Here is a 12,568-nt window from a genome sequence, read left to right on the forward strand (position 1 = left end):
CAAATATCTTCTCCTATTCAATAGGTGACCTTTTTGCTTAATTGATAGTTTCTTTGACTGTGTAAAAGCTATTTTGTTTGATATTGTCTACTGATTTTTCCTTTTGTTTATTTTACCTGAGGAGAGATATAAAATAAAAGTATTTCCAAGACCAATATCAAAAAGCATACAGTCTGTGTTTTCTTCTAGAAATTTATGGTTTCAAGTCTTACATTTGAGACTTTTATGGGAATACTTCATATTAATCCTTTTGATGTTTGCAAATCTGATAAATGAAAAAGCGTGTCTCATTTTCTTTCTTACATTTTCTTACTTGCAACTAAATAAATTGCCTGTTCTGAAAAGTTGCCTGTTCATATGTACTTTAAATTTTTTTCTATTAGACTATTTTCTTTTTCTTAATTGTAAGAACACCTTATATAGTTTAGATAATATATTTTTGTTAAATATGTTACAAATATATTACAAATATATTTTCCCTTTCTATCATTTATCTTGTTTATACTATCTTTCACTGGACAAAGGTTTTAATTATTACAATCAAATTTGTCAGTCTTTCTGTTAATTAGAAATGACTTCTTTACATAAAGTATATAAAAATATTCTTCCATATCCTATTCCTAATATTGTTACCCTTAGCCCTGTTAAAGCATATGGAGTTTATTTTGCTATAAGTTGTGAAGGACTAATTTCTTTTTTCCATCTTCTTAGCCAGTTGTCTCAATACTATTTAATAAATCTATTTCCCAGTTTTCTGAAATGCTACCCTTACTGTAAGCTACTCTCAAATAATGGTCTGTTTTCATTTTCTCTATTTTCTCAATTTTTTAGTTTATTACTAGGTACCACACCATTTAAATTGTTACATCATTACAGTATCTTTTGAGATCTAGAAGGGCAAATACTTCATAATTTATTTTTCTGAAAAGCTCAGCTCTTACTATGATTTCGTCTGTTTTTTGTTTGAACTTTAAAATACAATTCTGCAAGTTCTTTTAATATTGAATCATTCATAGAAATAGAATTACCATATTCATTCTATGAATGATTAACATATGTCTTTTTATTTACTTATATCTTCTATATTCTTCAATAAAGCTTTGTTATTTCCTTTATCTCTGTTCTTACACCTTTCTTATTATGTGTATTGTTAGTTTTTTACACATTTTGTTGTTTTTAGGGTAGTCCCTTTTCTAGTTCATCTTCTTACTGGTCTTTGTAAGAAATCTTTTTTTAAAACTTTATATTTGTTTCAGTGAATTTTAATAATTCTAAGGATTCCTTACGTAAATAATTTTATCACCTCCTCATATTTATTATTTATTATCCTTAGTTATTTCGTTGGTTAGAACTTCTGGCTGATGTGGCATTTGGCTGTACCTTAATTTCCTTTTCTCCTATTTATTTTGAGACTCAAATAGAAGAGTTGGTGTGAAAACTTTTTAATAATATAAAAGGAAGGGACATTTTTAAGAGTGTTATTTTTGCTTTTTTTCAGTTGTCTGTTATCTTTTCAGTAGTTTAGGAATATTTACTGATTTGCCTTTAACTTATGATTTCTTCATCTATGTAAATTGATAATAATTGTAAATAATAGAGATGAATATTATACATAAGTTGTCAATCAATTCTCTTTTAACAGCTTTGACCAGAGTTGAAATCATGTTCATCAAAGCACCTGAGGCTATGAATGAGCACAGAGTTCTCAATCCTATCACGACAATACTAAAAACTATCAGAATTCACTCCCTAATATTTAGTGATGTGCAAATACCACAAACTTTGACAAATGCAAACTACATTTCCAAGAATTTGCTGGAAATTTACAGCATTCTGGAAACTGAAAGTATTTCTTTTAATATGATTAAAGATATTCATACCAGAACTAAACCAAAGAAACATATTTGTGTGGGACTTACATGGTTCCGAAGTAAAATAAGATGCAAGTTGGAGAATTACTTTTTGTTTTCCTGTTTCAGACTAGGTAGAATTTCATACTTTGAAAAATCTAAGTTAACAAAAATGCAGGTTTAACAATTTAAACAATTGTCTGTTTTCCTTCTAATGTTTGATTTGTTTTTTAGGGACATTTAGGATTGATGGGACCTGCTGGAGAGCCTGGAATTCTAGGATATAGGGTAAGCATTTCTAATTGGAAATAAGAAATGTATATTTGCATAAAAAGATGTCATCCCAAATATACAAATTCAGATGAAATCTCCTGATAATACTTTCTAGCATATTTAGACATCAGGCTCCTATACAGTGAATCCTATTTTTCTTTCAGAATTAATGTAATATCTAATGGCATAGCCATGATAGTATTATGTAGAGCACATACTAATGATAAGGAGATTGTCTACTTATTTGTCCTTCTCTTAGGGCCATGAAGGTCAACCGGGACTTTCTGGGTTGCCAGGACCTAAAGGAGAAAAGGTGTGTATGTTTATATTGACTTTTTAATCCTAAAAGTAAACACTGAATTCATGTGTTCTTTCTGAAAGTATGCTGGAAACATTTTCAAAGAATAAAATAAGTACTTTTCAACCTGGGAAGTATTGTAGATTCTAGAAGAAAAATAAATATAAAGGGAGAAATATTTAAAATAATTAAGAAGTCTTTGATAGTTTCAGATTGAGGTGAAATGATATGTTACAATACTTTGCAATCTGTAAAACTAATGTTAATTTGCTTATTGAAAGAGATTGTGAGACTGTAGATTAAATGACTAAATATAGTACATTTATGGTAAAATTTTTATGAATTAAGAATAACTACAATGGTACTTCTTTTGATTGATAATATTGTTGGAAAACTGCTGCTGCTGCTAAGTCACTTCAGTCGTGTCCGACTCTGTGCGACCCCATAGACGGCAACCCAACCAGGCTCCGCCGTCCCTGGGATTCTCTAGGCAAGAACACTGGAGTGGGTTGCCATTTTCTTCACCAGTGCATGAGAGTGAAAAGTGAAAGTAAAGTCGCTCAGTCATGTCCGACTCTTCGCGATCCCATGGACTGCAGCCTACCAGGCTCCTCCCTCCATGGGAGTTTCCAGCCAAGAGTACTGGAGTAGGGTGCCATTGCCTTCTACACTGAGAAAATTAGTAAGCTGCTTTTTATGTAACTAAAGGAGATTGACACTTCCAAAGAGAGCTATAGATGATTTATAACTGTGTATAAAGTATCATATGCTAGGTTTTGTAGATAAAGCTTTTTCATTTAAAAAAGATAAAACCAGATTGCATATTTTATAAACTATTAGAAATATTAGGCTTAATTTTTTAAAATTTATTTCATTAATTTAACTTTATTTATAAATCATCTTCATTGTAGGGTTATCCAGGAGAAGATAATACAATCCTAGGACCACCTGGGCCTCGGGGTGAACCAGTAAGTTTTTTTCTAAAATTATTTTGATGTTTTAAGATAAAATGCAGTTAGTACAATAGATTCATAACACCAATTACATCTTTTTAAGAACTTTTTTTTTGTTTTTAGTTTTATAACATGGTTTTATATGACAGCAGTACTTGCAGTCACATAATCTAAATGGTAAAACTGTTTATATACAGATCAAGATCCTTGGCATTATATAGAAGTTTAATATAGGAACTTTCAAATCTAATTTCCAGCATTAAATTCATGAGAACAACTTTTTACAAAGATTATCAAAATATTACATACTCTAGGCATTTAGGGCAGATATTTATACATCAAAGTCAGATTTATTTCTAAAGTATGTTTAAAAATCTGATCTATATCCTGTTTATAGTAGTTTATACACAGTTACCAAATGATTTCAAAATTCATCTAACTAGTTATTAGAGCCAATATTCTTTAAAGATTATTAATCTGTAACCTTCTAATTAAGCATTTTAAAGACTAGCTGTAACCAAGATTTGTTTAAAGTAGCTCTTCTATCTTTGATTATTTGAATAACTGTCTGTATGTTCATACTTAATTAAAACATTATGCAGGATATATGTAAATTAAATGAATAGTGCAAAAATGCCTGGTTCACAGAAATAAATATAATTGGTTAAATTTTCCATATTTCACATGATATCATATAAGATGAAAGAATCCTAAAACAGAAGAATCAGAATATACAGTCACTCCCAATATTTTGACCTGACTCTTTGGAAATGATTGAAAAGTATACTCTGTTTTAGAAGTAGGAAAAATTCTAGAGTTTTTCTGAGTAAATCAAACCAATCTCACACAGAGGCAAACTCATCTATAAGAATATATAAAATTCTTTATCAGAAATCAACAAAAAATGAAAAGACACCTACTGAACGGAAGAAAATTCTTGCAAATGATATGACCACTAAGGGGTTAATATCCAAAATATATAAACATTTCATACATTTTATAAACATTTCAATAGCAAAAAAAAAAAAAAATCCAATTTAAAAAATGGGCAGAAGACCTGTATAGACATTTTTCCAAAGAAAACATACAGATGGCCAGCCAGGCACATGAAGATACACGACATTGTTAATCATCAGAGAAATGCAAATTAAAACCACAATGAGATAATCACCTCACACCTAGATGGCTATCATCAAAAAGACCACAAATTACAAATGTTGACGAGGTGATGGAGAAAAGGGAACCCTGTGCACTGTTGGTGGAAATATAAATTGGTGCATCTATATGCAAAACACTATGAGGTTTTCCAAACAGCTAAAAATAGAACTGCCATAAGACCCATCAATTCCATTCCTGGGTACATATTCAAAAAACAAAAACAGTAATCTGGAAAGATATATGCACCCCAATTCCATAGCAGCAATGTTTGCAATTACCAAGATATGAAATAAGCTTAAATGTCCATCCACAAATTAATGAATGAAGAAGATGTAGTCATATATATATGTATATATACATATACCCTGAGCTTCCCTGGTGGCTCAGATGGTAAAGCGTCTGGCTGCAATGTGGGAGACCTGGGTTCAATCCCTGGGTCAGGAAGATCCCCTGGAGAAGGAAACGGCAACCCACTCCAGTACTGTTGCCTGGAAAATTCCATGGATGGAGGAGCCTGGTAGGCTACAGTCTATGGGGTCACAAAGAGTCAGACACGACTGAGCGACTTCACTTTCACTTTCATACATATACCCAAAAATATATACAATACTACTCATTTACCACAATGTGGGTAGACTTGAGATAATTTTGTGAAGTGAAATAAATAAGACAGAGAAAAAAAAATACTATGTCATAGCACACATATATGGAATCTAAAAAATGAGGCAGATAGTAAATGTAACCAAAAAACAGACTCACAGATATAGAGAACAAATTAGTGGTTAACACTGCAGAGGGAGAATGAGAGAGAGGCAAGATAAGGTTAAAAGACTAACAGTTTACTGATGGGAGATATACTAATACATGTTTTGATCAGGTCAGTTCAGTTCAGTTGCTCAGTCCTGTCCGATTCTTTGCAACCCCATGGACTGTAACACACCCAGGCCTCCCTGTCCATCACCAACTCCCGCAGTTTACTCAAATTCATGTCCATCGAGTCAGTGATGCCATCTAACCATCTCATCCTCTGTCATCCCCTTCTCCTCCTGCCTTCAATCTTTCCCAGCATCAGGGTCTTTTCAAATGAGTCAGTTCTTCAGATCAGGTGGCCAAAGTATTGGAGTTTCAGCTTCAACATCAGTCCTTCCAGTGAACATTCACGACTAATTTCCTTTAGAACGGACTGGTTGGAGCTCCTGGAAGTCCAAGGGACTCTCAAGAGTCTTCTCCAACACCACAGTTCAAAAGCATCAATTCTGCCCTCACCTTTCTTTATAGTCCAACTCTCACACCCATACATGACTACTGGAAAAACCAAAGCTTTGACTAGATGGACCTTTGTCAGCAAAGCAATGTCTTTGCTTTTTAATATGCTGTCTAGGTTGGTCATAACTTTTCTTCCAAAGAGCAAGCGTCTTTTAATTTCATGGCTTCAGTAATCATCTGCAGTGATTTTAGAGCCCCCCAAAATAAAGTCTGACACTGTTTCCACTGTTTCCCCATCTATTTGCCATGAAGTGGTGGCATTCATTCTCTGAATGTTGAGTTTAAGCCAACTTTTTCACTCTCCACTTTCACTTTCATTGAGAGGCTCTTTAGTTCTTCTTTGCTTTCTGCCATAAGGGTGGTATCATCTGTGAATCTGCGGTTATTGATATTTCTCCTGTCAGTCTTGATTCCAGCTTGTGCTTCATCCAGTCCGGCATTTCTCATGATGTACTCTGCATATAAGTTAAATAAGCAGGGTGACAATATATAGCCTTGACATAATCCTTTCTGGATTTGGAACCAGTCTGTTGTTCCATGTCCAGTTCTAACTGTTGCTTCTTGACCTGCATACATATTTCTCATGAGGCAGGCCTGTCAAGTGGTCTGGTATTCCCATCTCTTTCAGAATTTTCCACAGTTTATTGTGATCCACACAGTCAAAGGCTTTGACATAGACAATAAAGCAGAAATAGATGTTTTTCTGGAACTCACTTGCTTTTTCAATGATCCAACGGATGTTGGCAATTTGACCTCTGGTCCCTTTGCCTTTTCTAAATCCAGCTTGAACATCTGCAAGTTCACAGTTCATCTACTGTTGAAGCCTGGCTTGGAGAATTTTGAGCATTGCTTTGCTAGCATGTGAGATAAGTGCAATTGGGCAGTAGTTTGAACATTCTTTGGCAATGTCTTTCTTTGGGATTAGAATGAAAACTGACCTTTTCCAGCCCTGTGGCCACTGCTGAGTTTTCCAAACTTGCTGGCATACTGAGTATAGCACTTTTACAGCATCGTCTTTTAGGATTTGAAATAGCTCAACTGAATATCCATCACCTCCAGTAGCTTTATTTGCAGTGATGCTTCCGAATGCCCATTTGACTTCACATTCCAGGATGTCTGGTTCTAGGTGAGTGATCACACCATTGTGATTATCTGGGCTGTGAAAATTTTTTTGTATAGTTCTTCTGTATATTCTTGCAACCTCTTCTTAATATCTTCTGCTTCTGTTAGGTCCATAACATTTCTGTCCTTTATTGTGCCCATCTTTGCATGAAAAGTTTTCTTGATATCTCTAATTTTCTGGAAGAGATCTCTAGTCTTTCCCATTCTATTGTTTTCTCTCTTTCTTTGTGCTGGTCACTGAGCAAGGCTTTCTTATTTTTCCTTGCTCTTCTTTGGAACTCTGCATTCAAATGGGTATATCTTTCCTTTTCTCCTTTGCCTTTTGCTTCTCTTCTTTTCACAGGTATTTATAAGGCCTCCTCAGACAATCATTTTGCCTTTTTATATTTCTTTTCTAGGGGATGGTGTTGATCACTGCCTACTGTACAATGTCATGAACCTCCTTCCATAGTTCTTCAGGTACTCTGTCTATCAGATCTAATCCCTTGAGTCTATTCATCATTCCCACTATATAATCATAAGGGATTTGATTTAGGTCATATCTGAATGGTCTAGTGGTTTTCCCTACTTTCTTCAATTTAAGTCTGAATTTGGCAGTAAGGAGTTCATGATCTGAGCCACAGTCAGCTCCCAGTCTTGTTTTTGCTGACTCTATAGAGCTTCTCCACCTTTGGCTGCAAAGAATATAATCAATCTGACTTCAGTATTGACCATCTGGTGATGTCCATTTGTAGAGTCTTCTCTTGTATTGTTGGAAGAGGGTGTTTGCTATGACCAGTGCATTCTTCTGGAAAAACTCTATTAGCCTTTGCCCTGCTTCACTCTGTACTCCAATGCCAATTTGCCTGTTACTCCAGGTATTTCTTGACTTCTTACTTTTGCATTCCAGTGCCCTATAATGAAAAGGACATCTTTTGGGGGTGTTTATTTTAGAAAGTCTTGTAGATCTTCATAGAACCATTCAGTCTTCAGCTTCTTCAGCATTACTCTTCGGGGCATAGACTTGGATTACTGTGATACTGAATGGTTTGCCTTGGAAACGAACAGAGATCATTCTGTCATTTTTGAGACAGCATCCAAATACTGCATTTTGGATTCTTTTGTTGACTATGATGGCTACTCCATTTCTTCTAAGGTATTCTTGCCCACAATAGTAGATACAATGGTCATCTGAATTAAATTCACCCATTCCAGTCCATTTTAGTTTGCTGGTTTCTAAAATGTCGACATTCACTTTTGCCATCTCCTGTTTGACCACTTCCAATTTGCCTTGATTCATAAATGTAACGTTCCAGATGCCTATGCAATACTGCTCTTTACAGCATCAGACTTTACTTCCATCACCAGTCACATCCACAACTGGGTGTTGTTTTTGCTTTGGCTCCATCTCCTCATTGTTTCTGGAATTTTTTCTCCACTCATGTCCCGTAGCATGTTGGGCCCTTACCGACTGGGGAGTTCTTCTTTCAGTGTCCTATCTTTTTGCCTTTTCATACTTTTCATGGGGTTCTCAAGGCAAGAATACTGAAGTGGTTTGCCATTCCCTTCTCCAGTGGGCCACGTTTTGTCAGAACTCTCCACCATCACCCATCCGTCTTGGGTGGCCCTACATGACATAGATCATGGTTTCATCGAGTTAGAAAAGGCTGTGGTACATGTGATCAGATTGGTTAGTTTTCTGTGATTGTGGTTTTCAATCTGTCTGCTCCCTGATGGAGAAGGATAAGAGGCTTATGGAAGCTTCCTGATGGGAGAGAGTGACTGAGTGGGAAACTGGGTCTTGTTTGATTGGTGGGGCCATGCTCAGAAAACCTTTAATCATCTTTTGTTACCTGAACATTATTGACCTGATACCTTTCAGTATTCACAGGTATTAGTTTCTGCAAAGATCCCCTGGTTGATAAAAGATACAAACTACTGTGTATTAAATAAGCTACAAGGATATATTGTACAACACAGGGAATATAGTCAGCGTTTTAACAGTAAATAAAGTACAACCTTTTAAAAATTGTGAATCACTATGTCGTGCACCTAAAAACTTACATAGTATTGTAAATAAACTATACCTCAATTGAAAAAAAAGGAATCCAAGTTACCCCATACCTTATATAAATTTAAGGAGTAAATCATTAAGAAACAGAATGATATCTTTAAAAATCCTGTATCAAATGCATTCTAAATGTCTCTAAACCTCTGAGAGACACAAATACGGAAACAATACAGAAATTTAAAAGTACAAAGAAAAATATGGGCAAGAAGAATAGAGTAGTGCCTTTTCTCCAGATTCACCTATTCCATGTTCAAAGAATGTCACTGAAATATAATAAATTTATTACACAGCTAGTATAATAATGGTCATTTTATTAGTAGACTTGAGACAGGTGTGAAAATTGAACCAAGAATATTCTAAATAATTAAATCAAAGTCAGAGATTTGTGTCTTTACATTATGTCAAATATCTTTATTCACAGAAGTAAGCTAGTTATCCATAATAAATTTTATGGTTCTGGTGAGAATTTCTTTTGAGTTTCTTTTGGGATAGTTGGTCCTGATATGTGATAATTGGTTTTCAAGTGCCTTTTAGAATAGGTAGTTTGAACTGCTTATCATATCAAAGGATTTTATATTAGAAATGTTTAGAAAAAGTTAAAAGTAGGCATTCCCTGATAGCTCAGTTGGTAAAGAACCCACCTGCAATGCAGGAGACCCCGGTTCGATTCCTGAGTGAGGAAGATCCACTGGAGAAGGGGTGGGCTACCGACTCCAGTATTCTCGGGCTTCCCTTGTGGCTCAGCTGGTAAAGAATCCGCCTGCAATGTGGGAGAGCTGGGTTCAGTCCCTGGGTTGGGAAGATCCCGTGGAGAAGGGTCTAGCTACCCACTCTAGTATTCTGGCCTGGAGAATTCCATGGACTGTATAGTCCATGGGGTCACAAAGAGTCAGACACGACTGAGTGACTTTCACAAGTTTATTAGTTTCTGCCTCAAGAATTAAAATGAGTAAGTGTAACTTCTTATTAGGTCAATTTATATCTTAATATTTAAGATTTTTCAGATTAAAGAATACACAATATAATTTCTAATAAAGAATGATAAAGTAAAATTAGCTGTTAGATACTTTTAAAAAGGTGATTAAATATAATATTTTCTAATTAATGCAATTGGTTAAGTGCATTAATCACTTAATTAATGGCTGAGTGGTCCTGCTTAAATTGTTTTCAGTCATTTTAATATTCAGTACAAATGCAAGTTATTTTGATATCTTTTATAACATACTTTACTCACCTGAAAATTCACATTGTTTACTTGGACTTCATTTTGTCAGTATTTTTTCTAGCAGAATAATTATGAGATTGTCTTTGAATAATCAGTGTTTATGGTGTTCTTGGTGTTGTTGAAATTCAATCCTTTGAAATTATCTGAAGGTGAAAGTGAAAGATGTTAGTCACTCAGTCATGTCTGACTCTTTGTGATCCCATGGACTGTAGCCCACCAGGCTCCTCTGTCCATGGAATTCTCCAGGCAAGGAGCCATTCCCTTCTCCAGGAGATCTTCCCAACCCAGGGATTGAACTTGGGTCTCCCACGTTGCTGACAGATTCTTTACTGTCTGACAGTGGAACTAAACAAATTATTGTACATTTGATTTCATATTTTTCATAAAAAATATTCCACATTAACTATTTCATCTGTGTTCTCAAATACTTAGATACATTGATTGTTTCTGCCTATGGTCTCTTTAGGGTCCAATGGGAGAACAAGGAGAGAGAGGAGAGCCTGGAGCAGAGGGATATAAGGTAATTCCTATAAATTTCACACCTTTCTTCTAAATTTGAATAGTTTTCTCTGTGGTTCTTCTCAGTTGCAAATGAAAATAAGCATCATTGATATAATTAGGAATATCTCACGTTTTTGATCCTAGAAGCTCTTTGTATTTTCTGTTCCTTCTCTCTAAAATTATCTTCATCTCCGTCCATTGCTCCTTTGTCTCATCATTCAGATCTCAACTGAAATGCTACTTTTGAGAGGGCTTCTCTAACTGCCCTTTCTATCCACCACTTTATATCTTATTACTCTATTTATTTTATGACATTTAATGTTATCCAAATTATCTTACCACCTTTTTATACATTCATTTTTTGTTTATTGTCTACATCCCCTGAGAAAATATAATATCCATGAGAATAAGACTGTCATGTTTTTCATCATTATATCCCCAATTTCTAGAACACAAATTTCCTACTATATAGTAGAAATTCATTAAAGACTTGTCAAATGGATAAACACCATTATATTCTTATGTCAATTCTTATCCTCTTTTATTCTTAAAAGGATTTTCAGAGACAAGCTGTATTGCTCAAATTATATTAGACTATGGAGAGAATTTATTCAGTGTCATTATTTATTAGCATATCTGTGTTGAGGATGTTCTGTATTCCTGCCCTATATCTCTTCCATTTCTGTTTATAATGTCATATACTAAATAAAATGGTCATTTGTTAACTCTCTCCCTATATCTCCTATCTTTTTCCTTTGCTCACAACATTGTCTGCTTGCTCACAAAATTACATAATCTTTACTTACATAAATCCTGTTTACCCTTTATAATCTAATTCATACCGCCTTTTCTACTGTCTAGCAGCAAGCTTTCCCTCTAATCTAGTCCTATAGTATTTATTGGTTATAGAAGTCATTCAATACAAATATTTTAAAATCCTCTGCTACTATCATTTTTCTAATTGTTTTTAATGTGTAGATATTTTAGCTCCTCAATTTAAATATGACTTCTTTCTTTCTTGTTCAATGTCTGTTTTAAGCCCTGTACATAATAGTATATAATATTTTGTTGTTTGGTCATAAATCATGTCCAACTTTCTGAGACCCCCGTGGACTGCAGCACACCGGGCTTCCCTGTCCTTCACTACCTCCCAGAGTTTGCTCAAACTCATGTCCATTGAGTCAGCGATGCCATCCAACCATCTCATCCTCTGTCACCCACTTCTCCTTTACTTGAAATTAACTTTTCTTTGCCAACTCACGGCTTTCAGCATAATTTGAGAAGCTTCTTAAACTTCTTTGACTGTTTCTGTGCTAACTTCTCTACCCGTTCTTCAGAAAATTGGGTTCTTATAATGTCTTCTTTTGACTTCTACCATGGCATCTGGTCCCATCACTTCATGAGAAATAGATGGGGAAACAGTGGAAACAGTGTCAGACTTTATTTTGGGGGGCTCCAGAATCACTGCAGATGGTGACTGCAGCCATGAAATTAAAAGACGCTTACTCCTTGGAAGAAAAGTTATGACCAACCTAGATAGCATATTGAAAAGCAGAGACATTACTTTGCCGACTAAGGTCCGTCTAGTCAAGGCTATGGTCATGTATGGATGTGAGAGTTGGACTGTGAAGAAGGCTGAGCGCCAAAGAATTGATGCATTTGAACTGTGGTGTTGGAGAAGACTCTGGAGAGTCCCTTGGACTGCAAGGAGATCCAACCAGTCCATTCTGAAGGAGATCAGTCCTGGGTATTCTTTGGAAGGACTGATGCTAAAGCTGAAACTCCAGTACTTTGGCCACCTCATGTGAAGAGTTGACTCATTGGAAAAAACTGTGATGCTGGGAGGGATTGGGGGCAGGAGGAGAAGGGGAC

At 35.2% G+C, this 12,568-nt stretch overlaps 1 protein-coding gene across 1 annotated transcript in view; it reads left to right on the top strand.

Annotated features, from left to right (window-relative positions):
• COL24A1 (collagen type XXIV alpha 1 chain) overlaps positions 1–12,568 on the top strand; it is a 378,135-nt gene that overhangs the window by 288,366 nt on the left and 77,201 nt on the right. Inside the window, exons 39-42 of the mRNA XM_068961180.1 lie at positions 2,085–2,138; positions 2,383–2,436; positions 3,333–3,389; positions 10,662–10,715. Of these exons, the coding sequence (XP_068817281.1) occupies positions 2,085–2,138; positions 2,383–2,436; positions 3,333–3,389; positions 10,662–10,715 (219 nt within the window). The remainder of the gene's footprint in view (positions 1–2,084; positions 2,139–2,382; positions 2,437–3,332; positions 3,390–10,661; positions 10,716–12,568) is intronic.

Source organism: Capricornis sumatraensis, chromosome 2, assembly GCF_032405125.1.
Source record: "Capricornis sumatraensis isolate serow.1 chromosome 2, serow.2, whole genome shotgun sequence".
Lineage (NCBI taxonomy): Eukaryota > Metazoa > Chordata > Mammalia > Artiodactyla > Bovidae > Capricornis > Capricornis sumatraensis.